The following is a 16,751-nucleotide window of genomic DNA, read 5'->3' as shown; positions in this document are numbered from 1 at the left end:
GACAGGACAACTAAAAGGAACAATTTGCTCTGCTGTCCTGATGCCAGCTGTAAAAGAGGAATAATTAAAAGTTTACTTACCATTGGCAAAACTCTGTCCGACAAAGTACTGTAACTCTTTCACATTTGTTTTCGTCTGGTTTGTAACAGGATCAACATAATCTTCAGTTGCTGTAACATTCAAAAACTGACTCTGTCGAGGGCTACATGTCAGCTCACAAAACAGGTTCAGTAGGTTATAAAAACAGGATGGACATCTAAAGGAAAAGTAAATTATATTCTGCATGATCTCACACGTAATAGGGCCAGCGGGAACGATTTTAAATAGACAAAGAATATTTTAAACTTACTGTAAAGTGACAAATTACCAAGAGAACATATTAAAAATCAGCAATACTAAACTTAAAACCTCATGTTAAAATAAAGGCACACCTTTAAAAAATGCCCTAATTACTTTCTGTATTTATTGTGTCCAATTATAATTTCAAAAAGAAAGAGATGCTTCTCTGAATTCTGCACTTTATAATTTAGAGACATACATTCTCTGACCTAGAGTAAAAGGACTTTGGAGCATCAGGAATTATTATTATTATTATTATTGTTTTTTGAGAAAGGGTCTTGCTTTGTCGCCCAGGCTGAGTGCAGTGGCGTGATCACAGCTCACTGTAACCTTGAGCTCCCAGGCTCAAGCAATCCTCCCACCTCAGCCTCCCAAGTAGCTAGGACTACAGGTATACACCACCACACCTGGCTAATTTAAAAAATTTTTTTGTAGAGGTGTGGGTCTCACTGTGTTGCCCAGGATGGTCTCAAACTCCTAAACTCAAGCAACCCTCCTGCCTTGGCCTCCCAAAGTGCTGGGATTATCGACATGAGCCACTGTACCAGCTGACAGTTTTGATTAAGAAGAAAATAAAATAAAATAAAATAATGAGAATTGTCATGAGAATCTTCATCTTACAACCTATTGAAGGTTTTCTTTCAAGCTCCAGAAAATCACTAGGCCCTCCTGAAACACAAGGAGAAATCCCCATGGTTTGTAAAGACAGAGAACAGCAATGTTGTTCTCTGGTTGCATGCGCTTCAGGAGCACACAACTGCACAAGAACCGTAAGCTGCCTGAGCTCTCTTTTCCCTTTGGTCCACTGTTACTTGCAAAAGCTGTTGTTTCATTAGACTTGCATTCTTGCAATCAAGGTTACTTTATACTCTGATCCAGTCCCAGTGACCATGTAAGACAAAGAATGAAAAAAGTGTATCCTGGCCTTCAAGAGCCTCTGTTTTAGTGAAGGAGACAGGGAAGCACAGACTCTCTCTCTTTCAGGAGCCCCACTGCTTTACTGCAACAAAGCCAGAAACTACAATTACATTATTATAATAGGAATCACTCTCGGGGTGTGTAGTTTTCAAACTTTTTCCATGTTACTACATTTAATGCCCACAATCACTAATTTTGACAGCTGTGTATTTTTCCAAATATCAGGTTGTTTCTGATACAAGCTTTGGTGCCTCTCATAATATGGAGAAAGGGTTGGCTATCTTTTTATGTTTATGTCCCTATGTCCATAATGTCTCATATAGGGTGGATCCTAAATAAATGTGTTTTGACTGAGTGTACAAGGCTCCAATTTGGTTCCATCAATGTCCATAAGCCTTTCATAGGATATGCTGGCCCAACTATAGTCTCAACTTTTGTTGTTCTGAAAAAACAATTTAGTGGTGGTTTTCCATTCTCTATTATCAACTTTTGGTAAGAAGCAGAATTTCTTCATTGGAAGCCAACTTGTGCCCTATCACCACCTGCAGTGATATTTGCACAGAGAAGCATTTTCCCTTTTCAACATTTGCTTCCCAAACATCTTTACCAGTGTGCTAAAGTCTGAAAAATTTAGAAAGATGCCACAATCTGCTGTTCTAAAGACCATCAGCAGCTTGCTCTTTTGCATATTTGAGAATTGCTGGCTAGGCCTAGAGAAGAACATCTATTACCAAGCCCTTTTTCACTGCTCAGGGCCATAGCCAACAAACAGATCAGATAGAAAACTAAGTTTGACAAAACCAGCCAGCTACACCAGAACAAGCTTGTTAACAGTTCCCCAAGGCCAGCTCTACTGAAGCCCTGACTCTATCACACCCCTTCACCAGAGGGAGAGACAAGAATGATGTGCAAAGCAAGGCATATGGGGAGAGGAAGGACTGCACGATGGGAGTCTCAGGCCAGGCACCTGAGCAGGACCCCTAGGAACCTCTCTTCCCCACAGTGCACAGCTCAAGTTTGAAAGGAGCCTGGCCGTAGTGCAGACACCCTGCAGAGTGAAACATCACAGAGGAAACCAAGCATCAACTCTGAATGCAACTGGGAAGTGAACCAAGTCTGATAATTATTGTTTTTCTCTTTATTTCTGACAAATTGTAAGAGTGCTTTTTCTTAAAATAAAACAAAAAGTGACTTAAAAAAAAAAAACTGGCTGGGCACTGTGGTTCACACATATAACCCAGCACTCTGGGAGGCTAAGGTGGGAGGATCATTTGAGACCAGGCCTGGCCAACACAGTGAGACACTCATCTCTAGAAAAAGAATAAAAATTAGGCTAGGTGCAGTGGCTCATGCCTGTAATCCCAGCACTCTGGGAGGCTGAGGCAGGTGGATGACTTGAGGTCAGGAGTTTGAGACCAGCCTGGCCAACATGGTGAAACCCCGCCCCTACTAAAAATATAAAACTTAGCTGGGTGTGGTGGCATGTGCCTGTAGTCCCAGCTGCTCAGGAGGCTGAGGCAGGAGAATCACTTGAACCCGGGAGGAGGAGGTTGCAGCAAGCTGAGATCATGCCACTGTACTCCAGCCTCGGTGACAGAGCAAGTCTGTCTCAAAAAAAAAAAAAAAAAAAATTAATAAAGAAAAATATAAATAAAATTAGCTGGACAGGGTAGTGCATGCCTATAGTCCTAGCCACACAGGAGGCTAAGGCAGAACAATCACTGGAGCCTAGGAGGTTTAAGCTGCAGTAAGCTGTGATCACACCACAAACCACTGCACTCTAGTCTGGGCAGCACAGTGAGACTCTGTCTCTATTATACACACACACACGCATACACATTATACATACATGTATTTTTAATATATAAATATACATGTAAATATATATCCACCTATTTTAAATGTATACATATATGTATAAATGTATAATATATTCATATAACAGACATATAATATATAAATACAAATATGTAAACAAACAAAGAATAAATGGAAAGTTGAGTATTACCAGCTCACAAGTATCTACAGCTCAGTTGTTCTGTTTCCCCAGCAGAACCTACCTGGACAGAAACTGTAGAGGCAGCTGCAAATTGTCTTTTAGTGTCTGGAGCTGCTGAACATCACAACAGAGACTGACATTGCCAAAGAAGAATCCCGGACAGAGTTCCTTTCAGGTGAAAGAGCACAGACACAGGAGTAGGCCGTAGTTAAAATAAGGTCAACATTCCTCAGTGAATTAAGACACATTCATTCATGTAATCTTTTTGAAGTACAAAAGGGTAAGACACATCCTGTATTTGCAAAGTTCTTATAGAAATATTTTAAAAGGCTACACATTTACTACTTATTCACAAGTAGAGGTAGTAAAGATGTTTCTAATTTTCTTTTTATTTGGAAGCTTTCTCTCCTCTCCTGACAATCATTTTATATCTTCTTTGGGTTTTTTGTTTGTTTGATTCAATTCAACCAGAGTGCTACTTACTATTTCTATTAGTCGTTTCAGGGAAAGTTGAAACCTTTAATAATTATGATGAAAGCAGCAAGTGAGGACAGGTGCTGTGGCTCATGCCTGTAATCCCAGTACTTAGGAAGGTTGAGGAGGAAGGATTGCTCGAGCCTAGGAGTTAGAGACCAGCCTAGGCAACATGGTAAAATCCCGTCACCACAAAAAAATTTTAAAAAATTAGCCAGGGGTTGTGGCACGTGCCTGTAGTCCCAGCTACTTGGGACCCTGAGGTGAGGGATTGCTTGAGCTCAGGAGGTCAAGGCTATGGTGAGCCGTGATTGCACCAATGCACTCTAGTCTCCAGCTAGGACAAAAGAGCAAGGCTCCTTCTGTCTCAAAAACAGAAAAGAAATGAACAAGTGAGCCTAGGAGCTCTGTTATCATGTCAACTTGACTTTTGATTACTTTAAGTCTCTAAAACCAGGCTTTTCACATGATTTTTCCAGTTCTAATATCCCTGTGTATCACAGCATGGTTACAAAAACAAAAAAAACAAAAAAAAAACAGAAATCAGAATCCTGGTAGCAGCCAAAATTCACAGGCTCTCAGTGGAACACAGAGAAAACAGTAAGATGAACAGGGAACGAGGATGTCAAAGCCACTTAGCAACAGAGTCCATTTGAGTCCTGAAATGTAGGAATCAAAAACAACTAACTTCTAATATTTTGTGAAGATGCTGCAAGGGCAACGTATGAAGTACCAAGGACAGTCTCTAAATAGTAACCTGCTATTGGGAACTTTATAAGAGGTATAAAGTCATCCCCTGAAAAATTAAGCCTTTGGAGTTTCGGTGCTCTTTCTCTGCTACTGTATGCTACAGGTTAGAGTTTTAGAGTTTGGGGTAAGACTTAAGCCTATTAGTCTCGCCTCTACCTCCATCCTGCAATAACATTTAAGGATAATGAACTTACCTGCACTAAGTCATATCCATCCTTTGGTAATGGTTTTGGTGGGCCAAAATATTCGCAATTGTACCTCTTGTCCCCATATGCAATTCCACACTCTCCATACCAAACACAGGACTGTGAAAACACCTACAGAAAGTCAACACAAATTTCAGTGTTACCAGAGTCTCAATGGTACATTTCAACAAAAAGTGCCCACTTGAGTATGATCACAGAAACTTCCAATGCTACCTGCAAAATGAAGTAACAGCAACAGGCACCTTAACATTTTGAAAAATATTAATTAAAGTAGACCAAATGCCTATTTGTCAAGTCAGTGAAGTAGGTAATGGTAATTGCTTATTTACATAATTTCTATTTCCTGTTTATTTGTTGATAAGAGGAAGCTATAGTTCCATGTAAGAAACACTCAGAATCACAGTAAAGAGAAAAGCAAGATAGTGACTTAGCAATTACTAAAGCACCATTTTTGCACATCTGCACCAGGAACTATATAAGCTCGAAGTAATGAAAGAATATTTCCATATGTATTTAGGTTAATTAATATCAATACATCATGAGTAACATGAAGAACAAAACAACAAAACCACAAACATCAACACCCCAATGTAAAGAACAAGAATGAACTTTCTGTCCGAGATTGAAGTAGAAAGCAAAGAATGTGCTAACTTTAAGGAAAAACACCAAAGCAATCTCGAAAGAAATTTTAAAACCTCTTATGTAAAGGTTTCTCAAAAGCCACTCATATTTCCCATGTGAGAGTCACAAGGTTGTCAGAAAATTCAGCGGAGGGGAGGAGTCAGTGTGAATCATCAGGTCAGTGCCTTGCTCTGAAGGCTGCTGCCCAAAACACACCCGATCCTCTGCCTCACGATGGACTCAGAAAGCCACAGAGGGCCCAGCTCGCCAGGGCCCCGGGCTTGCAATCGTCTGTTCTACAGGGAAACAGAAGATATCAAGAAGCAGCTATGGCTCCCAAGAACCCTGATAGAAAAGCCATAGAAAAAAAAAAATCTGAACAGAAGTCACAATATGAAATTCTCTTCAGTGACAGTGGCACACAACCTGCACACAGGCAAGAAGCTAAGTCAGTCTGTGTTGGTCCCTCAGTATCAAAATACAAATCCCACAACAGTACCTGAAGACCTAAAACACAAGAGAAAAAGTCAGCAGGAGATTGGGATTTGTATGGGCAGGGAAATCCAAGGCATCAATATCACTTTTCTTTGAATTCATTTTTCAGATGTTCTAAAATAAAAATTATGACTTAACTCCTCCTGACTCTTTGAAAGTCATGTTCAGGCCACAAAGGAGGGAAATTATACAAATGAGGAAGTGACAAGCCTTCAACAAAGCCACATACGAACCCTGTGCCAAGATTCCACCACTATTTTTATATAAAGAGAATCCCAATTGTTATTCCCATAAACCTGGCGATTCTAAGGAAAAAAGAAACAGTATTGCAACTCTGGGTTTCCAACTAACGGAAAAAAGTCCTAATGAGTAAAAGTCATTACCTATCTAACTGAAGTTTGAAAAGGCAAAAGCTGACTACAGAGGCATAGGAAACTGCTGAGGTTTACATGAAAGTTGAAATACAAAGAACTCCTCCCTAGACCTCGCAGAACTCTCCAGGGATTGGCCTCAGGGGCACTCTGGCTGGTTACCCACAGGAGCAGGGGTGACAGACACAGACCTGCGGTCAACACACTGCAGCTCTGGCCTGACAAAAAGGACGGGTGTCTGGAGTCTAAGATCCCCTTACTCAGCACTTGGTAATATAGATGTGAATAAAGATGACCCATTGCTGTTTAGGTTGCTTTTCACAAAGATCATTCTTTATTTATTTCAAAGCAAGTGCTATTTCCACCCACTTGGTGGAAGAGGGGTGGGTGAGAAGGCGGCACGGAGTGGGATCAGGAGTCCTGGGTTCTGATCCCAAGAGCTCATGAGGCTCTCAGTGTGCTTGTTGAGCTGGACCGCACCTGGGATCACACCTGGAGTAGGCTACCTAACCATGTAGGAGTCTTCCTACCTGGGAAAAGAAGCTCATAAACTCTGCCTACCTCCCAGGTTCCTGTGAAGGTCAAATAAGGGCCTATCTGTACATATACAGTAAGTACTCAGTCAACTACAGAGCACCATGCAATCAAATATATGGAATTATTATTAATGTCTTCTACCTGCTTGGGACCTCGACAAAGAGGTTCCAAAGACCTAAAAAAATAACACATGAGCCAAGAAAATTTGGGCTTGAATCAACACTCAGGTTTGCTTCTCAAAAAGTCGTCTTCTAGAGACACAGCAGAGAAGATTAAAAAAAAAAAAAGGCATCCTGGCCGGGAGTGGTGGCTCACGCCTATAATCCCAGCACTTTGGAAGGCCAAGGAAGGTGGGTCGCTTGAGCCCAGGAGTTTGAGACCAGCCTGGGCAACATGGTGAAACCCTGTCTCTTAAAAACAACAACAACAGGCTGAGCGCAGCGGCTCATGCCTGTAATCCCAGGACTTTGGGAGGCTGAGGTGGGCGGATCACCTGAGGTCAGGAGTTCGAGACCAGCTTGACCGACATGGAAAAACTCTGTCTCTACTAAAAATACAAAATTAGCCAGGTGTGGGGGGTGCATGCCTGTAATCCCAGCTACTTGGGAGGCTGAGGCAGGAGAATTGCTTGAACCCGAGAAGCAGAGGTTGTGGTGAGCCAAGATTGTGCCATTGCACTCCAGCCTGGGCAACAAGAGTGACTGTCTTAAAAAACAAAAACAACACAAACAAAAACAACAGCTGAAAATTAGTGGAGCCTAGTGGCACATCCCCATAGTCCCAGCTACTCAGGAGGCTGAGGTGGGAAGATCACCTGAACCAGGAGGTTGAGGCTGCAGTGAGCCGAAGAGATAGCAACACTGCACTCCAGCCTGGACAACAAAGTGAAACCCTGTCTCAAAAAAAAAAAAAGTCATCCTGCCTAAAGAAGCAACCTAAGCCAGCAGGACCCAGAGACTTACAAAGCACTGGCGGTGTCCTAGGCTTAGGCACTGTTTTAAACACTCTTCATATGTTAACCCAATTAATCCTACAACAGTTTGATGAGGGAGGCGTTATTATACCCCTTTTACAGACGCAGAAACGAAGGCACTGAGGCTAAATAACTTGTCCAAGGTCACAGCACAAAGCCAGGATTCAAAACAGAGCAGTTGACTCCAGAAAAAAGGTTCTCAATAAAAGAGAATCAGCTGCATCATGAAAGTCCTCTCTGCAGCATCACACCCTCCCAAAACCCCACTGTGTGCAAGAGCATGAGCACCTGTGCACCCACTCAACAGCTGCATGATGGGAGAAGCCTGGCCATCACTCCCTTCTCACCAACAGCTGAAAGTGGAGAGCCAGCTTCCTGGCCCCCAGGCCTGCCTCTGCAGCTGCTCCACCTCAGGGGCCTCCACATCTCCATCTCTTTCTCTTCTGTGTTTGTAACCTCATCTCTCTCTCGGTCCCTTCACCTGCACCTCCCTATAAACACTGCTCTAATTATATCCACAAACCCCTCTCTCAGCTTGAGTGATCTCCAACTTCTCTCCAGCAGCACTTTCCACCAGCTGCCCAACAGCCTCAGTGCTTAAGAGGAAACCAATCTTTCCTCTATTTGTATTTCCTCTTCAATTCCTCTTCAACAGAGTTTCAAATGAAAACCTCAGGCACCTTTCGAACCCACCTCCCATAGCGAACCTACCGCTCACTCCCAGGCAGGCTCCCTCTGCAGCCTTCTGCTCTCACCTGGACCCGGCAGTGTCTCCCGTGCACAGATGCCTGCCGCTTGCCTCTTCCGGAACAGCGCTCAAAGTTTTCTGGTGCTCAGAAACCCACAACCCACCCTTCCCACTGCCTGTGTGACAAGCTCCAGACACCTCACTCCGGCTCTGCCCACTCTCCTTTCTACAGTATTCCAAACCTATCACTCTAATCGCCAACCCTTCCTTCCCTCTCTCCCACATGAAGTAGGACCTGCCTGCCTCTGCCTTGGTCATGCCCTAGGATCAAGCAAAATTTACAAGAATTGCAAAGTTGTGATGTTGGGAGAAGTTGCAAGAGTTATTTTCTTGCTTTTGTCTCAACTCCCTTGTAAGACGGTAAAATCCTAGAGGGCAGAGCCTAGGTGTGTAATCCTTCCTTTGAACTTCCCTACTGTATCACATCTGGTGTTCATGGATGCAGAACACGTCAAAACTCACCAATGAGCTGAGGGAGTACAACTGGATTATCTAAATTCAGAAATGAGAAGTGCTGATTGTTTTGGCTTCTACCCAGAATTTTGTAGTTACACAGCTACCGAGTTTCTATTTTTAAAGGTTAGATCATATGGATATTTCACAACATGCTCTAGAGTTTAATTATTATGAAAATGACTGCATATGGAAGCTTCTTTCAATAATGATAGGAACAGTTTAGGAAAGGTTAAAAAAAATGCCCCTTCTAGGCCAGGCGCGGTGGCTCACACCTGTAATCCCAGCACTCTGGGAGGCCGAGGCAGGCGGATCACAAGGTCAAGAGATCGAGACCATCCTGCCTAACACGGTGAAACCCCATCTCTACTAAAAATAGAAAAAATAAGCCGGGCGTGGTGGCGTGCGCCTGTAGTCCCAGCTACTCAGGAGGCTGAGGCAGGAGAATGGTATGAACCCGGGAGGCAGAGCTTGCAGTGAGCCGAGATCGTGCCACTGCACTCCAGCCTGGGCAACAGAGAGAGACTCTGTGTCAAAAAAAAAAAAAAAAAAAAAAAAAAAAAAAAGCCCTTGTGTTATATGTCAGCAACTTTGGCAACTGCTAAATTGGACCCCATTCAGGAGCTCCACAAGCACACATTATCATACGGAAAAGCTCTGAACTCAGTGAGAATTCTGTTCCACTGCCTTTAGGAAATCCTAAAGCATTAACTAACATATTCAAATACTTACATCTATGAACATCTATTGTTCTCTAGGCATGGTGGTAAAATAAATAAATGAAACAAAAATACTTACTGAACATCAACTGCATGCCTCACTTTCTCAGATACTCTATGCAGTAGCACGGCAGAATTTTACAGGTAAGTGAACTCAGGCTCAAAGATACTCTGCGGTCACATGGCTCACAAGTAACGTGATTTTGAACACCAAGTTAAGCATTCTCCACCCATCCCCCTTGTCCGCCTGCCTCCCCCACACCCAGCTTCTGTACCATTTAAACTCTAGTCCAGTTTGTGCAGTGATGTATCCTCAGAATTGGAGAATGCACTGGAGATGAACTGTCCCATCCACGATGATCCTATACAAGTGTTCCTTCCATATAAACTTGATCACTTGTAGACATAATGCCTACCATTTCCCATCTTTTAAAGTATCTCTCTAGGCAGTTGTCAAGCAATGACTCACTTAGTACCACAGACAGTCCTCAACCCCAGGGTAGGACTTGCCCATCCACCAGAGCTGAGAGTGCAGGGCTTGGCACCAACACTTGTGCCCCTGTCCTGGATGGGTAAAGCTAATGGCAAAACATGGAGCGATACCCAGCTCCAGCTCCAGCGAGGGGATAGAGGAGAGGGGCTTGCTGGTTAACTTCCCTACCTCATTGCTTCTCCAGAGAGCAGAGGCTGGCCTGGCCAGACAGGACAACACAGGCTGGAGTGGAGGGAGTGGCATGGAGAATCCTGTCCAGAGATTAAGCTGCCTGCTATTTCTTTGGAGTCAGGGAGGCAGACCAAACAAATATGGCAGGACATTTAGGGTGGAGGCTGCCGGGCTGGTCTGACTTCTATTGATGGAAATCTCTGGAAGTGTTTTATAGCCAGCCTGGCATGAACAAATCTACGTAACAAAGGATAATTTGTGTGTGCACCAGGCCTGCCTGCATGTGGGTGTTTAAGTCATATACTTTGAGTGTTAAGTGTGCTCAGCTAGTCCAACTCTTCGTTTTACAGATAACCCCTTTGGCTTCTGGTTTTTTATGTGACTCACCCAAGGTCATATTACTAGTTAGTCTTAGACATTTAGGAGCCACAAAACTAAAACAAAACTATGAAAGTGGGTGCCGGTATACACTGTCTGAAGTTTTTTCCCTATGGAACGTTCACAGTGTGGTGACTGAGTCACGGGTCAGGCTGGCAGGCTAAACCCATTCCTGATCTATTACAGACTACTGGAAGAGCCACGCTGGGGATGGAACCAGGCCTTGAATGAGACTGCTCTACTAGCCAAGTGGAATATCTGCTGAACACCCATTCAATTAAGCTTGTTAAACACCAATAATCTAGCCTTGAATTTCAAAAAACTAGGGCACAGAAGCCAGAAGATGGCAGTTCAAACACCCAATCTGCCATCTACTAGCTATGTGACCTTGGGACAAATTTGACCCTTGATGTCTGCATCTATAAAATAGGAAAAACAGCATTACACCCACCTTAAAGGGGCTCCGTGAGGATAAAACCAGATCGGATGTGGCAGCAATGGAGTACTATGCAAAATGTGGGTCGCTTTTGTCTCTAGTCTTATATAATCTAGTATACAGAACCCTGCAAATTTTTTTTAAGAGCTTTACTGATGTAATTTACATACCATAAAATCCATCCTTTTCAAGTGAACAGTTCAATAGTTTTGGGCAACAATTAGGCAACTCTCCTGGCTATTTTCTCTAGTTTTCGTCTTGTCCACCTGATACATTAACTTATCCTCCAAATCTCAGCTCAAACATGGACCCTCCATAACACTTTATCTTCATTCTTACCTGAGCCCTTCTTACTGTATCACCATTTTTTTATGTATCCAGCCTTCCCCCCATCAACTATGAAGAAGACAGGGATAGTAATTATGAACATTTACACAGCACTTTACAGTGTATAGATGGCCTTTTCTTCTTTACTATTTACTTATTGTTTTGGACTAGTCAAGTGCAGTAGTGAGAACGGGCAAAGGGTAGAACAAGGAGTTCAATCTGTAACTGACTTTGATCAACTGATAACGCACTACCTTAGGACCAGCCTAGACTGATTTTTTTAATGGGTTCTTTTGATCTTATCCTTTGTTGTGTCCAGGGCAGCCAATTCATGTTTATGAAATTATTTTGAGTTCCTCTTGTGACCTAAGCAAGGGACAGTAACAAGAAGTTACAGTTTTAAAGCTCCTCTCAAATCCTCCAACAGAACATCTGCACCAGAGAGAGTTGGTTTTTAAACAGTTTTGTTGCCAAAGCAAATGTTCCAAAAATTTGAAAGTGAGAAGCATAGTCCAGATGAAGAAAAACCTGGCTGGCTGCGGCTGATCATTGCCATCACCTAGAAACCAACTGTAAACCCAATTTTGATTGCCACTAGTTTCTAAGTCTTTCCCCAAAAATCCATTTCAAGGCCCAAATATCTTATGACTAAAGAGTCCCAGTGGGCCAGGCATGGTGGCTCACACCTGTAATCCCAGCACTTTGGGAAGCTGAGGCAGATGGTATCACTTGAGCTCAGGAGTTCAAGACCAGCCTGGGCAACCTGACAAAACCCCTTCTCTACTAAAAATACAAAAAAATTAGCTGGGCATGATGGTGCACACCTATAGTCCCAGCTACTCGGGAGGCTGATGTGGGAGAATCACTTGAGCCCAGGAGGTCAAGGCTGCAGTGAGCTGAGATTATGCCACTGCGCTCCAGCCTGGGCTACCAGAGTAAGACCTGGTCTCGAAAATTAAAAAAAAAGATTCCCGGGCCAGCATGGCGGTTCATGCTTGTAATCCCAGTACTTTGGGAGGCCAAGGTAGGAGGATCTCCATCCCAGGAATTCAAGACCACCTTGGGCAACACAGCAAGACCCTGTGTCTATAAAAAATTTAAAAAGTAGGTGGGCATGGTGGCGTGCACCTGCAATCCCAGCTACTTGGGAGGCTGAGGTAGAAGGATAGCTCGAGCCCAGGGTCGACGCTGCAGTGAGCCACAATCACACCACTGCACTTCAGCCTGGGGGACACTGCGAGACCCCATTTCAAAAAAAAAAAAAAAAAGAGTCCCAACTCAAGTGTCCTGGCCACATTTGTAGATGATACTGGAGAGCAACAGTTATTGTTCTTAAGGAGCCTGCAGTTCGGTAGTTCAATTAGAAAATATTTGTCTTTCACAAGCATAGCTGGCATAGTTAATCCAATTTTACAGAGGAGGGAACTGAGGCTCCAGAGGATAACTGGCTTACCCAAGATCACTCTTGGGAACAGAGAAGAGTTAAGACCCACACCAAGGTCTTTTAACGAGGCAGCCAATGCTGCTGCAGCAGTTTAAACAAAGGTCCAGAACTTCAGAGGGAAGGGATTCTAGTTAGGGGAACAGGACAAGAATGTTGTAGATAATGTAGCATGTGAAATGCGGCCCTGGAAGACAGCAGGATTTTGCTAGCAAGCAGTTCAATTTGACTGGAGAGCTGATGCCCTTCACAGAGCTGGAGGTCAAAGGGCAGAAAGAGGCACCCGAGATCAGAGACGACTGATCCAGGCTTCCGCTGTAGGTAATTTGCCGGCTTAGAATACTGCATCCCTTTTAGGAGTGGAGAGTGAGGGTTACCCAGCAAAGAGAGAGCACACTGTCTTCATGACCAGAGTGATTCTTTGTTCTGGGTAATATAACAAACACTGAAGGAATACAAAGGCCTATTCAGCAAGTCCTTTTCCCTCTGCCCACTGGCTCAAATTAAAAAAAAAAAAAAAAAAAATCTCATTTTCCCCTTGATTACGTATGTTAGTAAAATTTCTGATCACAGCATCAGTCAAGGAGTGGGAAAGATGGGGAAAGATTTCCCACTGTCATTCCAATTTCAGATGGTTGTTCTCAATCACTCCCAGGTCAAAAGATTAACCATTCCCAGTCTTCTCAGGAAAAGCCATTTTAATGCTTAATTTCTACCCAGGCTTCTCTATGTTCCAAGTCCCTCAAGATAAAGCTTATCAAAATTACAGCCAGGAGAAATAAAAGCTATGTCTCAAAACTGCATACATTTTTTTGAATGACTACAGGATTTAAAAACAAGGCAGTTTAGTAATGTTATTTCATCATCTGTACATACTGAACATTAAAAAAAAGCAAAAATCCCCCCAACATGTATTTCAGACCTTACACAGGACAACTAGTCTATAATTCCATGATAGAACTCTACTAGCGCTCAGACTGAAGCTAGATGAGCTGCTATCATTGGTATGTATGAATTCTAAAAGCAGACACTCTCTCCCAATCTGTTTGGCTTCAAGGCTCCACCCCAATCTGTTCAGGTGCACTGAAAGCTTTCAGACATGAGGAATTTCTAAAACAATAATAGGATTATTTCCAGTTAAGGTTTACAGACCTTGAAAAGGCTGCCAGGCATTTTTGCAAGAGACTTACAACAAACCTCTGACCTATCCCAAATGTCACAGAAGAAGCACTCATTGGCCATCAGTCTTGGATACTTGAGATTTAAAACATATTTGAGAGAGAAAGCTACTTAATAATGTGAAGCCTGGCTGGGCGAGGTGGCTCACAGCTGTAATCACCACACGAGGCGGGCAGATCGCTAGGTCAGGATTTCGAGACCAGCCTGGCCAACATGGCAGAACCCCATCTCTACGGAAAATACAAAACTTAGCTGGGCGTAGTGGTGGGCACCTGTAATCCTAGCTACTCGGGATTCACCAGAATTGCTTGAATCCAGGAGGCAGAGGTTGCAGTGAGCTGAGATTGCGCCACTACACTCCAGCCTGGGCAACAGAGACTCTGTCTCCAAAAAAAAAGGAAGCCTGCCAATTTAAGGTCCTGATCTAAAACTCTAGGTGGGGCCAGAAGTGGTGCTCACAATAATCCCAGTGCTTTGGGAGGCCAAGGTGGAAGGACTGCTTGAGGCCAGGAGTTCAAGGCTGCAGTGAGCTATGATGGCAACACTGCCCCCACGCCTGGGCAACAGAGCAAGAACCTGTCTCTAAAATAAATAAATTTTAAAAATAAATTTTAAAAAACTCCAGGGAAACAGAATAGCTGTATTTTCTCTAAGGCACACAATTGCTATTATTTATTTCTCTCTCTCTCTTATTTTATTTTATTTTTTTTGAGACAGGGTCTTGCTCTGTTACCCAGGCTGGAGTACACTGGTGTGATCACAGCTCACAGCAGCCTCAACTTCAACAATTAAAAGAAAAACAAAATGTTTTTAAGACAGGGTTTCACCCCCAGGGCGCGGTGGCTCATGCCTGCAATCCCGCAACTTTGGGAGGCTGAGGCGGGCGGATCACCTGAGGTCAGGAGCTCGAGACCAGCCTCAACATGGAGAAACCCCGTCTCTACTAAAAATACAAAAATCAGCCGGGCGTGGTGGTGCATGTCTGTAATCCCAGCTACTCGGGAGGCTGAGGCAGGAGAATTGCTTGAACCTGGGAGGCGGAGGTTGTGGTGAGTCGAGATCGCGCCATTGGACTCCAGCCTCGGCAACAAAAACGAAACTCCGTCACAAAAATAAAAAATAAAAAATAAAAAAAAAGCTCTTAGTCCGACACTGGATCAACATCATCTATTCCCTTCTGAGAACTAAATAGAAGTCGAAGGAGAGTTTTTTTCTAGTCCACGGAACTCCCTCGACCCTGATTCACTACTACCTATTGATGCCACACCTCTGTGAGGGGCGTTAATATGCACAAGGACACAATTCCCCAGAGGCACTCTCATCCTGATTTGGTTTAAGGAGAGCCACAGCGTGACACCGCCTCCCTCCAGTTTTAAAAGAGGAAACTACAGACACACAAACAGTGAGGTGCTCTTTCCCACAGCTATTAAACGAAGCAGAAGGCCCCCCCACCTCCCGAAGGAGTCAGCAGGACACCGAGTTCCAGGCCCCACCCTGTCGCTGGCTAATAGTGACAAGGGGAAATTCAATACCGTCCTGTGAGCCTCAGTGTCCTGAGGTGTAAAAAGGAGTTGATGAAAAGTAACCTGCCCTCTTTAGAAGACCAAGCTGATTTATGTCAAGTACTCAAGGCAGTTTCACTGGGTGCTCGAGGAAGTTTGTGTCTCTTCTCTACCTCGGCTTCCACCTCCATCCTCAGGTGATGAAAGAGGAAATAAAGTGGTTAGATCTCCTAAATTTTGGAGTTCGTGCCCATGTAGCAGCATTTTTAAAAAAGCAAGTGGTGTCCCTATCCCACTCTACCTACCCACTTTCCTCCCTTCTTCTGGTGCCACGTCCTACACAGAGAAATTAGGTGACCACAGATGGAACAGGCTCACAACAGGTCAACCAGCCCCCACTGCCATCCTCTTCCAGACCACAGGAAAGACAGCACGGCCGGAGACAGAAACAGGACAAGCGAGAGACCTCCGAGCTCTCCATCGCTAGACCAACTTCCCCAGGACCCGGGCCTGAGCCGCCGCTGGGCCCGTCGCCCTCGCCGGCTCTCGGCCCCGTCACCTCCCCACAGGGCGTCCCGGTGGCCGGCGACCGCTCACCTGCGCCAGACACAGTAGCAGCAGGAGGAGGCCAAGGGCCAGGCCGCGAGCGCTCATGCCGTGGCCGCGCGAGGCTGGGACACCGGCGGCGTTCGGCTGGTTAGGGTCCCCGGCGGCGTTCGGCTGGTTAGGGTCCCCGGCGGCCGTTCTACTTCCCCGAGCTGTTTCAGCACCCCGCGCAAGAAGAGCGGAGGAGCAGGAGCAGGCGCGGACGGCGGCAGCAGGCTGCGCGCGCAGGTCAGGAAGGAAGAAGGCGTCGTCGGCTCCGCCCCTTCTGGGAGGTGCCGCTGCCGGCGCTCCCTGGCCAGGACTCGGGCGGGGCCAGGGCCGCGGCGCCCTCGCTTCAAGGTCCCCGCTTCAAGGTCTCCTCTTTGCCCTTCTCCTCAGCCCCTGCAATCCTCGGGGGCCAGGCGCGGGACTTTTGGAGTCTGGCTGGGCCGGGGAGAGTATCTGTGGAGTTGTGCCAACAGTTTCTAACCGTGATGTGTCCCCATTTCGTCTCTGGGTTGGAGGGGGCGGACGAGGTTTCAGCGAAGGGTAGAGCTGTTCTGGGCGACTTCCGGGTAAGGTCCCGCCCGGCCGCGGAGTCTCTGTTTATTTCGGCTCCGACAATTACGCTGAGCG

General features: G+C 44.9%; 1 protein-coding gene across 2 annotated transcripts in view; it reads right to left on the bottom strand.

The window, feature by feature from the left end:
* Positions 1 to 16,238, bottom strand: part of LOC105465019 (NPC intracellular cholesterol transporter 1) — a 54,505-nt gene extending 38,267 nt beyond the window's left edge. For both annotated transcript variants that reach the window (XM_011713204.2, XM_011713207.3), the window contains exons 1-4: positions 16,128 to 16,238; positions 4,675 to 4,797; positions 3,318 to 3,424; positions 81 to 256 (exon numbers count right to left, since the gene is read on the bottom strand). In XM_011713204.2, the coding sequence (XP_011711506.2) occupies positions 81 to 256; positions 3,318 to 3,424; positions 4,675 to 4,797; positions 16,128 to 16,184 (463 nt within the window). In that variant the 5' untranslated portion in view covers positions 16,185 to 16,238. The remainder of the gene's footprint in view (positions 1 to 80; positions 257 to 3,317; positions 3,425 to 4,674; positions 4,798 to 16,127) is intronic.
* Between the last annotated feature and the right edge of the window lie 513 nt (positions 16,239 to 16,751).

This window comes from Macaca nemestrina, chromosome 19 (assembly GCF_043159975.1).
Source record: "Macaca nemestrina isolate mMacNem1 chromosome 19, mMacNem.hap1, whole genome shotgun sequence".
Classification (NCBI taxonomy): domain Eukaryota; kingdom Metazoa; phylum Chordata; class Mammalia; order Primates; family Cercopithecidae; genus Macaca; species Macaca nemestrina.
Note: the sequence above shows the minus strand (reverse complement) of the source record. Positions and strands in the feature narration are given on the sequence as shown.